Genomic DNA, 21219 nt, shown 5'->3' on the forward strand with positions numbered 1-21219 from the left:
AACGAGATGTCTATACAGATGGCGTAAATGAATAAAAGAGACAGAGATACGATTAAAAATGGAACTTGGCGGATTAATTTTATTCGAGCATTAAACGTGTATTGGAAATTAAATCTAATAGGTCCACGGGTCGTACATTTTGTTTACAGATTTATATTTTTTATAGGTGCGTTGGTGTTAAGTAATGTTGGTTTATACACAATAGGTCATAAACAAAAATCATAAACAAAATAAAGCTCTTACAAATTAGTGTAATAAAACTTAAAAACAATAAATTCGAATTTGGAACACCATAGATTATAAATATAATAGGATTTTATATTTCCCAATACTAGATTCTTATACATAGGGATGTGAATTTAGATAAATTTTGAAAAGAATATAAGTTCGTTGCTTTGGGCGCAGTTTTTATTCGAATAAATGGAATATATTAAATAGATTGCTAATTGCTCCGTCTTTGTAAGCCTTTTCCCGGAATCAGTTTAAAATATAATAATATTATTTGTCACCCAGGGACAACGCAGCGTTCCACTAGAGGAATTTTTTACAATCAGTGTAGTAGTACCAAAGATTACTTCCTTCGAGCGAATTTGCTTTTAGTTTCAGATGTTATTGACATCCAATACAAGAATATCAGTATTAATAATCTTAAGTTTAAAATCCAAGCTATTATTAGTTTTTAGTTTGTGTAATCTCTTGCCCTTAAATGTAGAGCCACAACTTAAGGCTCTTAACTTTAAGAAGCTAGTATAAAGCCTTTAACGACAATAGGAGATAAATTGTCTATGGTACGCTTCACAAACGTCAAAAGTGCCTTTGTAAATTATCCCAACTAAAAAATATCGTTACCTGAATTGCGAAGCTTAAAAAATATTTCGTACTCTTTCGTCGAACCCTTTTTGCGGATTAAAATCGTGTGATTTTTTTATAAACGAACTGGGGCAGTGTCTTTTTAATGTCAAAATACGGAAGGCCCACAAACGTGACGGCCCACATTGTTCGAGCCTTCCGGATTTTATCTAAAAAAATATTGGTACAAATTGGAACTTAATATTTTTTATCCTAGTTCCAGAAGAAACTATACATAGTTGTATTGATGCAACGGACAAACATAATATAACCGAGAGTTAGTTGCAATCGCTACATTGCAATAAAAATAAAAAGCTCTACTAATAAATAGTCCAAACAAATCAACAGAATAACTTGCACAGCGAATACGCTGCGTTTATTGGTCTAAGAAAAAGGCATGTTACAATTTCCCCGCAATTTCAAGGACCTATTTACAAATACATTGTAGTATACAACGTCCCTCCAAGAAATCTTTCTTTGCCCACACTGCGCAAACAATCCTGCGTTCCTTTTCACTCAGATCATTTACGCAGAAACGTCTCGGAACGTTTTCGAACGCACTCGTCGTCGGAACGTTCGGGGGACATAATCCGGCTTCTTTGGAGCGCTCCCTTTCGAATTAACAGCGGGTTCCATTTTTGAAAATTCAAATATTCGACTCTTTAGAGGATGAAGGATTCGATTTTTTAAAATTCGAATATCGGTTGTGTTTCATATTTTATTGAGAAGTTAAAGGAATATAGCTGGTGGTGGGAATATAGCAATAGCAGTTTCTTTATTACGATATAGGTATAGAAATTAGATCTTTTTTGTTTTTTGCAAAGCCTTATAGCTAACATATATTTTGTATCCATCATCTTTAACATTTGGTGGAGCTTAAACTCTCGTCTACTGAGAATGCCGATGAAGTAACGTCTTTCAAAACAAAAACGAAGTGTTTGTTAAAGCTGATAAAAATACTCAAACTTAAACGTAAAACCATAACTATATTCTAAAAACACGAGCCAAACTGTTTCAAGTTTTAAAAAACTACATCACAGTGTAGCCAACATAACATTGTAACTAATTAGAGCCAACTAACAAGGTGCCTTCCCCACATTTCGGGGTAGCGTGGTAACTGGCAACCCTCGTGCGGGGAGGGCAGGGAGAGGGGGAGTTAAGCGGCTTACGTCGGGGAGGATGGGCTGTTTTGATTATTTCGAAGGATGTCTTCTTGGTACGTAAATTATGCAACGCTTTCCCGACGTTGTTTTGGTGATTTCGGCTGTTAGGTTGGTAGTTTTGTTTATCGTTATAATTGTGGTAGGTATTGCTACGAAATTTTCTGTTTTCCTACCAAACTTTTGTTATTTTAATCGAAGTATGAAATCATTTTGAATTTCCAGCCTATCTACCAGAGATCTCTATATACTATTTATCTCACACAAGAACTCACACTAATTTTAACCAAGACGAAGGCAGATGCGAAAGTCAATCACTCAAAAACAGCACTAATTATTGATATTATGAATATAAATTCTAAATTACATTAAATAGAAAGAGCCAACCACGTCTTATTCTACTGTCCAACGGACCTGAGGCTTTTTATAACATTAAAGTCTATTCAAGTACGCGCACTTGACCACCTTATCTCTTTGTCTTGACTACTCGATCAAAGTCAAGTTTTAAAGCACAACTTACATTTCGATTACAATGTATGTAGAGATAAATGTATCGTTGCAGTTCCAATGAATGTATTATCATAAAATGTTTGATAAAAAGAAACGCTGGTTTAGATCAGTTATAAATATTAATAGCGGTTATGAAGAAAGTTATTGATAAGTTGTTTGCTAAGGTTCAGTCAGCGTGGTTCACTCGTTCAAAACCAAAACTCAAGTGTTCATACACAGCTTTTGAATGAAGTATCAATGTTTTTATATTTATAGAAGTTTCTAAACGAGGATGCACTAAGACCTTGATGTACGCAGTAAAAAACAAATTCTCAATATCTAAAATTTTAGCTAAAAATCAAACTTTGGTTGACACCATTTGTATTACTGGACCAGATTTTGTACAAGCAAAATTAAAACACTCACCCTGAGGAAACCCGACAGCCTCCAACCCATGCGGCGTCAATCCAAAGGGGCCCAGACCCCCGAGCGGCCCTGGCCCCATGCCCATATGATGCGCTCCCGAGTGCGCGTACGGGTTCTGCGCGAGCGGCGACGGCTGTTTCAGATAGTGGAAGTAGTGGTGCAGGGGCGTCGCGGAGTGGTGGGCCTGTGGCCCGCCGGGTCCCGCCGTCGCACCCCCCGCTGCTGACGAGTTGGTCAACAGCGCCATCGTGTAACGCTCAATAGTCACCGGTGTAGACGTTTGCGTGTGGACGGCATGGCTGGTGGGTTCTCAGTGCCTTGTCGTTGATGATGGCGCGTGTGATGACATTTTGTGGTGTTGATCTGTAAAAGATGATGACAATTATAAATTGTTTGGGATCAACGTGTAAAACATGGAGTAATGTGAACGAACAATTGTGTGGACGTATAGAAGTATGTCGGGTATAGAAGATGCAAGGTGTGTTGGTAAAAAAATGAAGCAAATTAGAATAGCAATATCAGCTCTGAAAAATATTCCAGCAGGATGTACTGTCGTGTTGCGATATCAACCAGGGTCTATAACCAACCTTATAATGGACTAGTCTGTGATTCAATACAAAGCCTTGGATCAGCAGTAGGAATTTATAGATTTTCTTATATAAAACCTAGCTTTCCTTTTGTAGTATGCACAAATGGTAAAGACTAAGCCTTTCCTAGGCTACAGTGAATGAAGTTTAGTCATTGAACTTTTTATAACAAATTCATAATTCATAACATAATTTAAAGTTTGGTCCGGAGTTAGGACTATAAGACTTTCTGTAGTAACTAGGTTTAGATGTAACGGTTTATACGTTTCTGACATTTTATTTGTAAAGTCAATATAATAAACATCAAAATCACTGTCAGAACCCGTTTATAAAACTTCTCTAGAAATCATGTGTGCTTCAGAAGAAATCACTTGTATCGAACAAGACGCCAACAACTTTTACCAATCAAAATATACTTTGTAGTCGTCTTATTCATATAAAGCAAACATCCATTCATTACTACCTTCCATACAAAATATTACAATTGAAATACTCTAGCAATTATAATTCAATCAATTTTCATGTTCAAGCGAGCATCGTACGCAATTATTCACGGCCCATACAACATTTAATAACCTCATAAACTTCAATAACATTTTTACATTGAACGTAATTTTTTCTACCAATCAAACTATTTCACAATTACCCGATGAATGGTAGAATTTTCTGCACTGTTGCAACACGGCATAAAAACGTTAACAAAAGTCAAACGTGGAACGCCTTCGAAATTTAAAATTTGAATGGGAAGTTTCGTTCGTGACGAATCGGTATTGCAAAATTGAAAGATTTTTTTTTTTATTCGGCAAAGGTATGTAGGTACATGTTTACAGACATTTTGTCACGTTTGGTTTTTTTTTATTTTTACCTGAGGCTGCTGAGGTATGATCGACCTTTGCTTTTGTGTAGAAAAAAATTGAGGGGCCATATCAGAGTGATGACAATTGGAATAAAGGCGCGGCGGGTAACAGATATGTTACGAACGCTCGGGGTCGAGTTTCGGGCGTGATATTTGTTGGTAGTTAGAGGTCCTTTTGTTACACTCTATTTTTAATATGGGGTAGTTATGAGTGATATAATAACTTGGTTTATTGCTGGGTCTGTGCCAAAGGTTAGGGTTGGAAACAGGGTTGTATTTAACATCCCTTACTAAATTATCAAATTATCTCACTTCACATCTAAATTACAGCGACGATAGCCTGGTTGGTTATGGATCGGACTGCCGAGACGAATGTCCGCAGGTTCAAATCCCAAGGGCACACATCTCTGACTTTTCTAAAAATAATTATGTGTGTTTCTTTGTGAATTATAGCTTGCTTTAACGGTGAAGGAAAACATCGTGAGGAAACCTGCATACCTAAGAAATTCTCTATTAGGAATTTTCGAGGGTGTGTGAAGTCTACCAATCCGGACTATGCCAGCGTGGTGGACTAAGGCCTAATCCCTCTCAGTAGTAGAGGAGGCCCGTGCCCAACATTGGGACAGTATATAATACTGGGCTGATATTATTTATACATCTGAATCGCATCAAAATACTTATCAACTGAAATAATTATTATAGAATTGCACGTATATGAACAAAACAAAGTTCAATAATACCTTCATTAAAACATCTAGGCAAAACGATATACCTCCAATGACGACCCGAGTGAACAAGTCTGCAAGAAAACGCTTAACTGCACACTGCGTTTAAAAGACGGCATTTTAGATGTTGCCAGCTTCGAACACCACAATTGTCGGAAAACCAATGATGTGAAACAACCAAAGAACTTTCAGTTACACAATCGAACACCTTTCGAGGAGTATCTATTTAAGCGGAAATCCTTGCGACACAGCTAGTTAATTTTAAAATCTATTTGTATGTATGTAGAGTTGTTTATCATTTGGCGATGGTAGAGATTGGCACGTAGATAAATCTGGGGATTATCTTTTGTTGACAGATCCGAGGTGGCTAAATGGAAAGTGCATTATGCGGTTTCCACGAAAGGACACGTTTGAGCCGCCGAATGTGACAATAAGCAGGGTTTGTTATGCGTCATAGATAATCTCGGATTGTCTTGTGGGGATTACTAGGTTTTTGAGAGATCATTTTTTTAAGTTGATGTAGATCGATATATGTGTACTACGTACTATTTTTGGTGTTTCGAACATTCACTATGTTCAACTGAATTAAACTGCAATCCAAACTGACTTTATGGTTAATATTGACAGCTTTTGGGTGTACGGAGTGGCGCTCATGATATAAGAACTCGAGTCTAAGTAAACCTGGATTTGAATAAAAATATTAGTCAAATAAGTAAAATTACTTGTTCAAGTGAATAGATAAGTTATAACAGTAACTTTTTGGTTGCCATTTTAGTGCAGATTTTGAAAAAATAGTTTATATGGTCGTTCGTGTCTATAGAATATACGGCAATGATAGCTAGATGATTATTGCTATGGATAGTTTCGATGTAAATTAAGTTAGCTCATAGAGAAGTAACAAACAGATACAAAGTCTAGTTAATATTTTTTACCTTAAACTGGTTTTGAAAAGAGCAACACCAGAGTTTCTTGCCCGTTCTTCTCTGGTGAGAACTGCTTTCCGAACTGGTGGTAGAGTTAATATTGACGGAATCACAATAATGTATAACATTTTACGGATTCAAATAAATCATATAATTTCATTTCATTACGAATTAAGTCGTGAATATAAAGATATTTATAAAGATAAATATCAAAAAATATTTTCATTATTAGTTATAGGATATCCACCGAACAACGGTCTCTCAAGATTGCCAAAACAACAATTAGAAGCTGCATCTAGCGAGTTCTTGTGAACTTTATTAGTTCGTTTGTCAACTTCGTAACTTAATTACTTTGATAAAAAATACTTTCATAATGGTGATATGGTTCGCCCGCTATCAGATCATGACACGACGGAAGCGTGGCGAAAAGTTGTTGCAGTTTCGCCTCTGCCCACCCAGTCAGAGATAAAAAGCGTAAGTATATGTGGTTTCATAATATAAAAAAGTATGTTTTATTTATCTGCATGTTTATTCAAATCTAAAACATAAAAAATTATAGTGATTTCCTATTTTTATTTATTTATTTAAGGACCTCAAACGAAGGATAAACGGCACATAATAAAAACAATGTCGTATCATTGTTACAATTAGCTATGTGACGTGCCTCTTCAATTATAGGAGACCACAGCGTGCAAATGAATTTTGCGAATGTTTTCGGATTTCATCGCGGTTTTGCAGCCTTCATGATACTCCCGTGACCACGAAGGCTGCAGTCTTCGAAACGTAGGGAGAAAATAAAAAAAAAAACAATAAAATCCACAAAAAAATTTCAACATCAAATTTAATTATTCCACAAACCAAATCTCAATTCAAAGTCCAAGTACGCTTCCACTCAAACTATAACTACTTGATACGTTTAATGCAGGAAGCGAATTTGTATCGCTATCGTAGTTGACAGAACAATGGTTTTGATGGCGTACGCGTGCCGAGCGCACGTGGAGCCTTTGTCTTGTCCCAGCCATTCGTCTTAATTTCTCTTTAATTTATCTATAACTGGTTTCATAGCGTACTTATAATGATATATATCAGCCCTGTATTATATACTGTCCCACTGTTTTCACGGGTCTCCTCTACTACTGAGAGGGAATAGACCTTAGTCCACGCTGGCCTAGTGCGGATTGGTAGACTTCACACAACCTCGAAAATTCCTAATAGAGAATTTCTCAGGTTTCCTCACGATGTTTTTCTTCACCGTTAAAGCAAGCGATAATTCACAAAGAATACACAGATATTTTTTTAGAAAAGTCAGAGGTGTGTGCCCTTGGGTTATGAACCTGCGGACAATCGTCTCGGCAGTCCGTTCCACAACCAACTAGGCTATCGCCGCTTTTATCCTTTAGCATACTTAAGTTTACATATCTTGCTTGTGGTAGAATATATTTTGTATACGGATATTTAGGTATACAAGTAGCGTTGCTAGACGTCCCGTATTTTAGGCACAGTTTAAAATGTCCCGGCGGGACATACTCTGTCCCGTATCTACGATTGACAAGTACTCACGTACGCAACGTTCGTATTTTTGCATACATATCAATACGACTCGGTTTTTAATAAATTTAATAAAAAGAGAGTTGATACCTGTTTTTAACTATGATTATAATTGTATTGATTGTTAAAAATATGTTAAAACGAATAAAAATATGTTAAAACTGACTCGATCCTCGGAAAAATTAAAAATACAACATAATTTTGTTTCTCATTTGTCCCGGGTAAAAAACTGAAAGCCCGTTTTTCTTTTTCCATTTAAGCATTTCTTCCTTATAAACTGAAAAAACTGGCAACCCTATATACAAGTGTTAAAACCCGCCATATTCTTTGTGTCGCACTCCGGGATCATTCTGTGTATATCCTGTACAAACAGGCCGGCATAATTGTGTCGACTGGGAAGGGGTAATCTCTCGTCAGTCGACTTTCTATCAGGACCTTAGGTCGCTCGCCATCAGGAGTCACTTTGCCATGGCCATAAATAAAAAACTTCACAATACTAAGTATTTTTTGGCGCTCGAAATTTTAAATAAAATAAAAATATAACCAATAGTACTTAAGGCGATACCTCAAGGTCCATTTTCATACATTTTGTTTCACCTTTAATCTGGGTAACTAAACAAGTATTGACAAGTAAAGAATTTAAATTCACGTCTAGTTAGTGATTAGTTCTCGCAGTTGAAAGAAAAACGTAAAAATAATTAATATGCATGGATATTTCGGCCTTTAAAATTTCGTCGTATTAAATTTTAAAGGTGAAACAAAATGTATGAAAAATGGACCTTAAGCTATAACCTTAAGATAAGCGAAATAATATTGAATATTTTTTTATGTGCCAAAGGAAAATGAAACAAATGTTCCGGAGATTAGGTCCCAAATCTAAAGTTACCATACTAGTAGAACATTACAGTAACTTTACTCGTTAACTGTCCTGTAGTAATTTCAATTCCATAGACAGTGCCATTATATATTTGGAACTCAAGTACGATAAGCCAGTTACACTCAAAGAGACCCGTTTACCTGTATTAGGTAACCGACATATCGACATTCATTAGCGAGACAGGATAATACCTCAGTCGAGTTAAATTAAACTCACAGTCCATGCAATGGATGCATAATATCTATCTAAACTACAGAAACTTCTACTACTGTTAGGCTGAATATAAAGATTCCTAAGACTAGGAAGTATGACTGATAATTATTTGGCTGAATACAAAAATTCCTACGTTTAATAAAAAAAATATAACAGTTCGTCACATTAACACATCCCCTAGTGTGAATGACGCTAAAAATCTATTTGTCCATTGAATGCGTCCATAAATAATACACGTAAGCAAACAGTTCGCATATTGTGCGCGGCGAAAAAACAAACATATCGCGCCCTTTGCGCGCCGTCATTATGCCGTGTTTGCGCAGTTGGCAGCACTGGCTGTCAGTGTGACAAATTGGCGCGAAACGTGCCCAGTGCTAAAATGGGCAGAGGGACGCAGAAAACCTTAAATTAATACAGAAAACTGACTTTTTATAGTCAATGAGTTAATATTGTAGTTGTATTACGATTCTTGATATTCATCGCCCGTTATAGATCTCCTTCCTTTTTAATTGTTTGAACCATACGAGTAATCTTATTATGCTGGTCCAATGCGGGTTGGTGAGCGTGGAACCCATAATATAATATTTATAAAAACATTCAAAGTACCTATTTGCAGTAAAATTATTTGTAGACTACAACTGTCTCATTCATTGAATGATTTCGTATCTAGAATACAAGGGAATTCTTTTCCTGACTTTGCCTCTATTTGTCGGTTCATTTTGAACCGTACTGGTAGCGGGCTGATATTTTTACAGAATACTTAACCATGTATTGTTATTTATATACAAACAGTAACAAAGAAAAGGTGTTGAGATACGGAACACTCTGTTCATTTCCATTCACACTTGGCCAGATTTTTACAATTATTTTAGCGCATTTTCTCAGAAGTTGTGTACGGAACTCAATAAGCCCAAAAATAAACCAAGTAGAGAATAAATTTAATTTTGAGTTAATAATAACGTTCTTCGGCGAAATACTAATTTCAATTGCTATTTATCCTCAGAAATACTTATTTTGATCAATTACAGTTCGACTTTTTGTCACTGATATTGCTCCCAGTGTCAATGACAGCATCTAATTCCGAACGGTTATTCCGATCATCTCATTTATTTCATTCCACGAATCAATCATTGAATGCAAATTGATAAATCCATTTCTATCTATCAATGTGTCAATTGTAGTATCAATAAAAGCTTTTTTGCCTAATCTAAATACAGAACCTAGGCACTATAACAGCAAAAAATGCCGACAGTCAGGAGCGACATTTTTTTTCTAAAACCTCCATTGTTGCAGTAATAGTGTGTTCCGAAGCGTGAGATCTGTCACAATGGCCCCCTGGGTATGTAATTATCACGGCCGAAATTACGCTTTTGTCAAAACAGGACGGTTTTTCGGTTTGGGTGCGGGTTGCGGTATATAATGATGGAAATGGGTGTGGATTTTTTTTTAAGGGTAATGAAGTTTATACTTGTCAGTTAGGTCCTTTATATCATCAACACGTTTCCTCTTGCCTTATTTTTACATACTGCTATCTATATATACGTTTGTTTCTATCCATCCAAAGGTTGTTTGGAGGAAATCGTTTTTAGCGATAAGACTGCCCATTGTGTAACCATGTCTTGTATTTGTTTCTATGTATTTCTATATGTTTTATTGGTTGTGCAATAAAGAGTTCCATTATTTTTAAGAAGATCGGTCACTATCATGTATATTCTAATGTCTAACTTATTCTTCTATTTAACCTCGGTTATCAATTTAAATTTTATTGATATTAAATAATATGACAGAAAATTGCAAAAGCGGAATCGTGCGTTCATTAGTACGCTATAAACTGCAATAATTATGTTATTTGTAATATTGGTAAATGACAACGACACGGCCGCAAACATTGCAACGGAAATTAATCATTTTCATTACATATAATTAAATGCTATTAATCCGGCCATTTTGATTACCATTTTAAAATTAATGTTCGCTATGTTGATTGTAAAATGCTTTGTTATTTTAACATAAAACATTACGGAACAATTTTTTGGTTATTAAGAGGGTCCTGTCAATAAAGTATTACTTTATCTAAAGAACAATAAATATAATAAGAATTCGTTTTCACTACACAAAACACGATAAATGTTGTAGATATTTGTTTATTTAGCAACGTACATCGATTAACACATCAAAGATAACATTTTGTCGGTAGCAACTAATGTCGTACTGTCAAATAAAAAAAATCAATACATTTAGGATCCGAGGGCCTGTAAAGCTTTGTTCGACATGACAGCTCGCCAAACACTGGCAACAAGGCGTTCTATTTCTATATTTGAATTTCGAACGTATTCATTTCGATATTTGAATTTGGATTTTTTTGTGTAGTGGTACTATTGACTATGGCTTATAGTATGTTAGCAGCAAAGGAAATACATCAGACAGCCAGGTAAAATTTGATAAAAGGATGACTGACTACCAAAATAATGTTCCTAGTTGAACATTCCACAAATTTTATCATCGCTATCAATAAAAAATATTGACACAATCTACGCATGACGTACCAAATTACAACCAATTATATTGATCGTTTTTTCCTCCTTTCAAAAGTATCACTGGATAAGCGTTATTTGGCATGTAATTTAGAGTTATAATTAATTTAATAAATTTATTTATAACTAGCTTTTGCTCGCGGCTTCGTCCTCGTAGAGTTTTCCGGGATAAAAGTCCCGCTATATACTGTCCCGGGATAGAAAGTAGCCGATAACCTTTTTAGGATTGTAAATTATATCCATACCATTATAAAAATCCGTTCAGTAGATTTTGAGAAATTCGATAACATACAGACAGACAGAACAAGATAAGGTAAGATGGTAAGCAATACGACCGCCCATAAACAGTCGAAACACCATCCAACACCTTGAATTACAAAGTATTGTTTGGTATTCCACTGCGCTTTCCATCCTGAGACATGAGATGTTAAGTCTCATTACGTATATCTAGAAATAAATCATAAAAATAACATCAATTTATTGACCGTTAAACAAATTTTATTGAACTAACGAAAAAACAATAGCATAGAACCAGTGTTACTACATCGCGGTCTCACGATACCCAACATCACAAATTAATAACCCAAAGATAGCATCGGCCAGAAGGGTCTTTAAAAAGAAATCACTGGCAACTCCCTTGGGCCTGTTAGGCGTAGAGAAAACAATTAGCCGACCCCTCACGTGGGCGGTCGTGATGTTAAAAGCAGTGTAACCGCTTGGGATGCAACCGGATACTCTCATTACTTGTGCAATCGTTGTATAATAGGGTTGCTAGAGTGAAATGTTTGGGGGAATATGGGGAAAATATCTTCGATTTTAGGGTTTCGAAATTCAAAAAATCTCTTTAAAATCACTTTGTTTCCTGACTGTCTGTTTGCTATGACACTTTTTTTTTGAAGTATCGAGGTTAAATTTATATTTAATACTCGGGTGTATAGTCTCTTTCAGCTTTGAAGAAATCAATCATGTAAGTCAACGAGATCAAAAGATATAACCGTTTAAATTGTTTATCATCGCATTTTTGGTATTTTAAAAGGTAATCAAAACCTTCAAGGTAGCTACTTTTGGTTGACCTAGAATATAATTTAGCAAGCAATGTCTTACAGCACAGGTAAGGAAAGAAAAAATAAAAAAATATTTTGTAAATAAATAAAAAATATAATGTAAATAAAACGTAATCACAACCACATTAACTTATTAGTTATTATCAAAAAATTTACATCCATTTGTATTTGATATCCTTTTATTAATGGATGGCTATCTTATCCGTGATCCGTTGGTCCCCGACTTACTTTATACGTTACACAAAAAAAGGCTTTAATATTTTTCAATTATTTGAATATAATGAGTGATTTGGCATGCTTCTCCAACAAACATTTGAGCAAACAGACAAAATTAAAAATAAAGCCTCTATTATTTTTCGAGTCGAGAATTTTAAATCAAATCGTGAAAGTATCAGCTTTGTTTATATTTCAAACGAATTCAATTAAATAAAAATATTTTTCCTTTATTCTATTAATTTATACATTAATATTAACCTCTAATTTTATTATTAAAATTCCCTCCATTATGCTCGCATTTCGCCCGCTGTTTCCCTAGGGACAACGAACTTAATACCGGGTTACATTCGATTCCAGACCTATTATCACGATTAACATGTGGGATAATGATTTTTCAGGGGGAGATAAATGAGGTTGGTATATAATATCATCTTTATATTTACAGCCATAAGTTTTTAATTACCAAAAAAATGAATATGTAGAAGGAATAAGACATTATAAATGTGCAGCCAGAATAACATTTTTTATATTGCTTTGAATGACGAGACGAGCTTGCCGTTCGCCTGATGGTAAGCGATACGACCGCCCATAAACGGTAAAAACACCAACACCTTGAATTACAAAGTATTGTTAGGTATTCCACTGCGCTCGCCATCCTGAGACATGAGATGTTAAGTCTTATGTCCAGTAGTTACACTGGCTACACTGCCCTTCAAACCGAAACACAACAGTTGTTTGTTGTTAATTGTTTATATATAAATGACAATAATAATAATATTGGCCTTATATTATATACTGTCCGACTGCTGCACGGCTCTGCTCTACTACTGAGAGAGATTAGGCCTTAGTCCACCACGCTGGTCTAGTGCGGATTGGTAGACTTCACACACTCTCAAAATACCTATACTGAATTTCTCAAGTATGCAGGTTTCCTCACGATTTCCTTCGCCGTTAAAGCAAGCGATAATTCCAAAAGAATACACACTTCAATTTAGAAGTCAGATATGCGTGCCCTTATGTTTTGAACCTGGGGTCATTCGTCTCGGCAGTCCATTCCACAACCAACGAGGCTATCGCGGCTTTCGATATTATTAGAAGGTAAATTATCCGATAAATTTATTACTAAGTCTTTTGCATACGATAGTTAGTCTAGGAAGATACCACCGTGATGTATCTTCCTGCCGTCACGCACCAGTGGCCGGGCACTGTTGTGATCCCGTTCGAACGAATTAAATATTAAAGTAATTACTGGGTATTATGACTTAATATTTCATGTCTCGGGGTGACGAGTGCCTAGTTTGTAATTCAAAGTTCTGTATGCTGTTATTGTTTATGGGAGGTCGTGTTTTCCAAAATCGGAAGTCTCGCTCGTTTTGTAAGTCTACTTATACAGTATAAAATCAGCCGGTGTTATCAATGGTTCAGTAAGATGGGTTGACTTTCTGAAGATGTGACAAAGGGAAAGATTATATTATTGCCATCCGCTAGCTTAAATCAGGAGTTTTTGATATAGGTGATCTTAGTTTTGGATATAGGTGATAGTTGTCCCTTTGTCAGCTGATAGATTTTAATTATCTACCGCGCAATTATTCGCCTGTATCCTAAAATAGTAATCCATCCTACTGGTGGTAAGTTTCTCATAGATGAGGTTCCGCCTGGGTAGGTACCACCGCAATGTCTATTTCCGCCGCCAAGCTGTTGCTTGGCGGCGGAAATAGACATTGCGACTTGACGGCACCGACTTGCGGCGGTGTATAGTCACTGTTGTGGTCAGGTTTGAAGAACATTGTAGCCAGTGTAACTACTGGACATAAGATTTAGCATCTCATGTCTCAGGATGGCGAGCGCAGTGGAATACCATACAATAAGTTGTAATTCAAGGTGTTGATGTTTCTACTGTTTTTGCGCGATCGTATCGTTTACCATCAGGCGAACGGCAAGCCCATCTCGTCATTCAAAGCAATAAAAATATAAAAAAAGTTATTTCTAATTCTTCTTTTAAAATAATAGATACAAGTATGTACACTAACGGAGTTTGTGGACATACCTTCGCAATTTAATATTCGAAATTGAAATAAAACTATTTATAGATTCTATCGCGGTTTTTTATATTATAATTTACTCCTGACATTTCGAAGACTGCAGCTCAGACAAGCACTTTGCAGCCTTCATGATCACGGAGGTCTAAACGTCGAAAGAAAATGATAATTAAAAATACGCGACAAAATGCGAAAAATAGGTTTATTCAATGTCTATCATTCGCGTAAACATAAGAAATCATCTGAAATTGATAATGAAATGCTGTCTGGAAGCAATAAACAACCGTCTTTCATACAAAGAAGGGCCTTTTAAAAACAAAATTATGAGTACAAAAATGGCTACATTACTAAAAAAATGGTTAAGAAAACAACATAAGATATGAACTATCATCCTCTGGAGTCACAATTGTAACATATCTAACTAGGATAAAATTTATAATGCATTAAGCTATAAGCAAAAACTTGCGAACAATTTTTTTCTTAAATAAACACGGAACCTAAATACTAATTGAATATAAAAATCACTGACAACATATCCTTTAAAATATTAACCAACCATAAAAAGTCAACATAGATTAATAACCCCGCATCGCGTCAACGTGCACCAACGGAATTTGACCGGGTAAACAAACCGGGGGAAAATCGATACCGGCGTTAGAGCGAGAGGGGAACAACGCCGCGCGTGACTGAGCGAGATAGACGCATTGGGTGTTGCGAGGCGTGGTTTCGCCTTTCCCGCCTAGTAAACAAAGATACGAACAGCGAGTGCGAGCGAAGTAGCAACAGTAAGGTTTTATTTGGGACCTAGGTTGGCTTCGTAAGTAAACACATGATTTACGCTCTTTTAAAGATGCCTTTGACTTTTTAGCCGGTATTAAAGCGTACAAATGTTCCTTGACTACGGAGTAAACTGTGTTATGTGGAATAAAGTATGTCTGATTGGTTTAGATATTGTGGATGTTTTGGATCGAGTTAGGGAATGTTCGAGAGCTTTTTATGAGTCCAGAGAAGATACCACCGCATTGTTTAAATGTGCAAGGAATGTCGAATGACTTTGTACTAGGTATTTATACTAGGTATTGCGACTTTGTCGTATTGTCAATGCTTTGTAATAAGTTCTGATGGTATTGCTAGTTGCTAATGTTATGTGGAGACTGCGGTTGCCTTTTATCATTTTCGAGCCGCTAGCTCGACTTGTCATTCAATTTTGTAACGACAATCATGAATTAAGATAGTTGAAAGTAAATAAGGAAATCAGGAATGGAATTTTGTTGAATATAAACGCGAACATAGACCTAATTGAATTGCACAAGATGAAAACAATGCCAATATTTATTACGACTATATACTAATATAATGTATAGTGTCAATAATAAACATTAGTGCTTTGAACCACAATCTATTCTTGAAGTGATTTTAATCCGATTTTTTAACAATCATTCCGACTAATATTAAGGAAATCTCCAGCAAAGTATGAAATGCAGTCAAAACAATATAACACTTAGAAAGAAGAATCCCTAGAGGTTATTGACTTCATGAGTTATCCAAAGATTTAGAAAAAGCCGAATCCGCATATTCTGTAGTGTTCGGAGATTCCCGTTTCCTTGCCTCCAAAACAAAGCTCTAATTAACAGGTCCTTCTTCTTTTATATTATGGCTGCCACCGTTTATTTATCGATGATTTTGCCGAGTAATAATAGCAGATCCAAAACTATTCGACTATAAAATCAGATCGCTATTTTTTATGATTTTCTGACAGGTCCGTAAAAGGTTACATGTTTGAAAATTAAATCGATATTTGTTTATGTTTCTCACACAAAGCCGTTGGCAACACTATACTGATATTGTCTCTGTGGGCAGAGAAGCCGTAGCTATAAACGTAAGCCTGATTTTGTATTCATTTTCAAGTTTTACATAAACGAAGTTTATGCCAACTGGTCTTTCGATTTTATGGCGTTCTACCGGTCTAGTGCTATAGTAACTAAATTTTATGAGATAAAACTTTCTGGTTGTTTTGGACACTAAATAGAAAGTAGGTACGATTAGAAGTTGGGATTTTATTTTATCTGTTACTACAGTATACGTAATATTTTATTGCAATACTAAGCTTCATACATATTTAAAATTAGTACATTATTTCAATGCTTTTTTAAAATAATCAAACATTTTCGAAAAAAAAATGTAATTTAAATCAATTAGCCTTTCAATCGTCGATGTACTTAGTCTGGCCATAAATACTGTTACACTTAATTATAAAAAAATATTACATTTGAATTTCGAATCTGTCATTTTTATACGATTGTTCATTGTGTTTTCTCATTTTGGCGCCAATACATTGTAAAATATTTTGCGATATTAAAATGGTGTGGGGTGATAAAGAGAACCGAATCGCTGTGATAGCATTACACAAAGTAGGTATGGAGCCAAATGCAATTTTTAAAACTCTCCATACACTTGGTATTAGTAAAATGTTTGTGTACCGGGCTATTAATAGGTACAATGAGACCTCCTCTGTTTGTGACAGAAAAAGATCTGGCCGTCCACGTAGTGTTCGTACGAAAAAGGTGGTCAAAGCAGTAAGGGAAAGAATTCGAAGAAATCCTGTCCGAAAGCAAAAGATTTTATCTCGGGAAATGAAGATAGCACCTAGAACCATGTCGCGTATTTTAAAAGATGACTTAGGACTTGCAGCCTATAAGAGACGCACTGGCCATTTCTTAACTGATAATTTAAAGAAGAATAGGGTGGTAAAATCGAAACAACTACTGAAGCGGTACGCAAAGGGAGGTCACAGAAAAATTTTGTTTACGGATGAGAAAATTTTTACAATTGAGCAACATTTTAACAAACAAAATGACCGTATTTATGCTCAAAGCTCTAAGGAAGCTTCCCAATTAGTCGACAGAGTGCAACGTGGACATTATCCGACTTCAGTGATGGTTTGGTGGGGTGTTAGCTATGAAGGAGTGACTGAGCCATATTTTTGTGAAAAAGGTATCAAAACATCGGCACAAGTGTATCAAGATACCATTCTTGAGAAGGTAGTTAAGCCCCTTAACATCACCATGTTCAATAACCAAGTATGGTCCTTCCAGCAAGACTCGGCGCCGGGTCATAAAGCTCGGTCCACGCAGTCTTGGTTGGAATCGAACGTTTCGGACTTCATCAGAGCTGAAGACTGGCCGTCGTCTAGTCCCGATCTTAATCCGCTGGATTATGATTTGTGGTCAGTTTTAGAGAGTACAGCTTGCTCTAAACGCCATGATAATTTGAGTCCCTAAAACAATCTATACGATTGGCAGTGAAGAATTTTCCCATGGAAAGAGTGCGTGCTTCTATTGATAACTGGCCTCATCGTTTAAAGGACTGTATTGCAGCCAATGGAGACCACTTCGAATAAGCTTTTTATATTTTTAATTGTTTTATATTTATGTATTAAACTGACACACTGTAAAAGTAATAAATGTTATTTGCAGTTAACAATTTTCTTTTTTCTTTATTACAATATTTATGGCAAGACTAGGTATTTTGGATATGTGGCTGATAATGTTCAATTGTTTCATGTTATGTATCACTACATAGTATAAAACAAAGTCGCTTTCTCTGTCCCTATGTGTGCTTCAATCTTTAAAACTACGCAACGGATTTTGATGCGGTTTTTTTTAATAGAAAGAGTGTTTTTATATGTATAATAATAACATCCATTAAATAGTCATCATTGCACCCGTGCGAAGCCGGGGCGGGTCGCTAGTAATATTATAAAGAGGAAAAGTAGAGGTTGATCTCTGGAACTATTGAACCGATTTTACTATTTTTCACTAAGAGGAAGGTATATTACTCCTGAATGCTACAGGCTATCCCATATCAACTTTATTACGTGGGCGGACCCGCGAGCAAAACCTAGTCTCCAATATAAAGTGGTGAGGTTTGCTTCTATAAGGTTGAGCGCTCGGGATACGTATTCAAAGATCGTGAGTAAATGTTTATTACTTCTTTTATACGACAACATACTTCTGTTACATTCTGTTACATGGTTTTATATAAGGAACACACACACACATACATAATAAGATAGACGAATCACTACACTTCATTGCTACTTGTTTTTGCAAGTTTAAAATAATAACTATTTGCAAGAAAAACCTATCAGAGGGACAGCATTAGAGTCAATAAAAAAAAAAACATCCAACAACATAGCGTACACTCGTTAACAACCCAAAGCTCAAAAGACGAGTATCCAACACAATTAAAAAAAAACAAACATTCAAACGTGACGTTTAGAACGTAACGAACAAAAGCAATTCATTCCATTTTTGAATAAAATGTACGTGATAGTAACAAGCGTGTTGCGTGATTGTGTTGCCGTGTAGAAAAATTCCCTTTTCAGTAGACGTTGTGTGGCCTACTTTAGTTATGGCCAATTTTGTTTTTTTATGTGTTGCGTGACACACTCTTTTCCGGTAAGTGTGGATCAATATATTTCGTTAATTGTAGCAAAGCGTACGATTTTACTTTTATCGTTATTTAAGGAACATGCGTGCGTTCTGAAGTTATATTATTGTTAGGTTGTTTTTTAAACCAATATTTAGTGGTATTTATTTTAAACACTGACTGTCTTAGTGGCTTAGTGTAAGGCTACGATTGTCACGCTGTGGTCTTGGGTTTGATTCTTCTCTTGAGGCATTTTCTACTCTATCTGAAATTCGTCCCTATACGGCGATAGGCTCGCCCCTACTATGGGACAGAATACACATAAAAGTAGGCGTCTATTGCACCTCTGCCCCACGATAAAAGGTGAGAGTATGAACTAATATTTCTTACAAACACACACACACATATATCCACGAAGAGGTATGAAGAGGCGCAGCCAAAGCACCCACTTTTAGCCAAGCGTGTTCCGTCCCATGATGTGATAACGAGCCTATCGTCATATCGGACACAAATTCCAGACTCCGGGCTGATACTGAGCAGAAAAACCCAAATATCACATCAACCCAGGATTCGAACCCAGGACTCTAGAGCGCTGCTGTACCGCGCATGCAGTACAACACCACCGAGGCAGTCATATTACAAACTATTTAAGCTACAAAAAACCTCTTTCGGTCATTCAACCACAAATTGTGACAGATGTCCGACCGCCACAGGAGCATAGACAATAATTACTTTTATTATTCACGTTAACGGGTGCTAATATTTTTTTTGTGATAGGGGCGTTTGAATACGCCCCCCGGGGCCCAGAAGGACCCTGCTAATTATTAACAATACATTATGTACTGCAAACATCTGCCTTTTGGGTGACGTAAAAAGGGGCAATGGCGCACGATTTTTTTTTTCATGATTTCTAGTGTTGCTTTGATAGTTTTTGATTGTCTTCTATATTAGAATTTGCCGCCTTGTTTATTTCAGGGAATAAAAATATTACAATTAATATTTATTATAGTTTCTATATTACAAACAAACAAATTCTTCATATATAAAAATGAATGAATCCCTATTTCCCTTGGTCATGCTATCACGCGTGAACGGCTGGACCGATTTCACTATTTTTTTTTGTTTGTTATTATCAGGAGAAGGTTCTTATGAAAGGAAAAAAGAAAAAAATTGCGCGGAAAATTAGAAAATTTAAGAAATCTTTACAATATTACTTTTACATAACTGTCAGTGGTTCGAAATAACCGTCAGCGATTGACAGAATGCGCGCTGCAAATTCATAGTTAAGACGGGACAACGTCTGTCGAGTCAACTAGTATTAGTATAGATTAGATATCTTTAAGGGCATCATGTCCCACAAAACTTCTAAATCCGTCACTCAAGCGCCATGCTTACGTAAGCAAGTTAACGCAAACGAGCTTCGACACACAAAAACTATATACCTTCTCTTTCATTCTCATATCATTCCTGCCAAGTTAGAAAAGGACAGACGATATTTTTTATTTCTCTGTGTAATACGGTAGTCACTATTAATGCTGAGTCAAGTTTGTATCCAATTAGTAAGGTCAGTATCAATAGATATAGTAAATAGATTTTACTGACCGTACATTGTGTTATCGTTTGCCTAATTGGGTAGACTATACTCGAGCTAAATGCGAGGTTCCGGCTTCGAAAACCAGGTTAAACTATTTGTAATAATAATAATATTAGCCCTGTATTACATACTGTCTGAGCACGGGCCTCCTCTACTACTGAGAGGGATTAGGCCTTAGTCCACCACGCTGGCCTAGTGCGGATCGGTAGACTTCACACACCTTCAAAATTCCTATAGAGAACTTGTCAGGTATGCACTTGCATACTAACCTTTCCTCACGATGTTTTCCTTCACCGCTAAAGAAAGCGACAAGAGGGGACCGGCCTATGCTTGATTTTGTACATTATTCTATATGTAATGGTTAATAATACGAAAAAGAAGCACTCCTGCGAAAACTGCATAACAATTGGTTAAAAAATGAGCGAGTAATTCATATTTAAAATATTGTAATGTGCAGAAGTGGGCGCGATGTGGGGATATCGCTTCATCTCTTTTTTTTCGCACGCGTCGTAATTCCCGATGACGTCACATGTGGATATTTCGTCTCTTTTCTGTTTCTTGTTAATTACCCCTTCCACCGAAATTCAAAGACTTATAACTTGTTGATTTTTTACCGGATTTTAATAATTCCTTCTGTGTTATAATTTATATTATGTAAATATTTGACAATAGTAAAGAACAAAGATGA

The 21219-nt window shown here is 36.0% G+C and overlaps 1 protein-coding gene across 1 annotated transcript in view; it reads right to left on the minus strand.

The window, feature by feature from the left end:
• The window catches only part of LOC115456367 (homeobox protein OTX1), a 71774-nt gene that overhangs the window by 34673 nt on the left and 15882 nt on the right, over window positions 1-21219 (minus strand). The window contains exon 2 of the mRNA XM_030185390.2: window positions 2925-3287. Coding sequence (XP_030041250.1) covers window positions 2925-3171 — 247 coding nt within the window. The 5' untranslated portion in view covers window positions 3172-3287. The remainder of the gene's footprint in view (window positions 1-2924; window positions 3288-21219) is intronic.

This window comes from Manduca sexta, chromosome 2, assembly GCF_014839805.1.
Source record: "Manduca sexta isolate Smith_Timp_Sample1 chromosome 2, JHU_Msex_v1.0, whole genome shotgun sequence".
NCBI classification, from domain to species: domain Eukaryota; kingdom Metazoa; phylum Arthropoda; class Insecta; order Lepidoptera; family Sphingidae; genus Manduca; species Manduca sexta.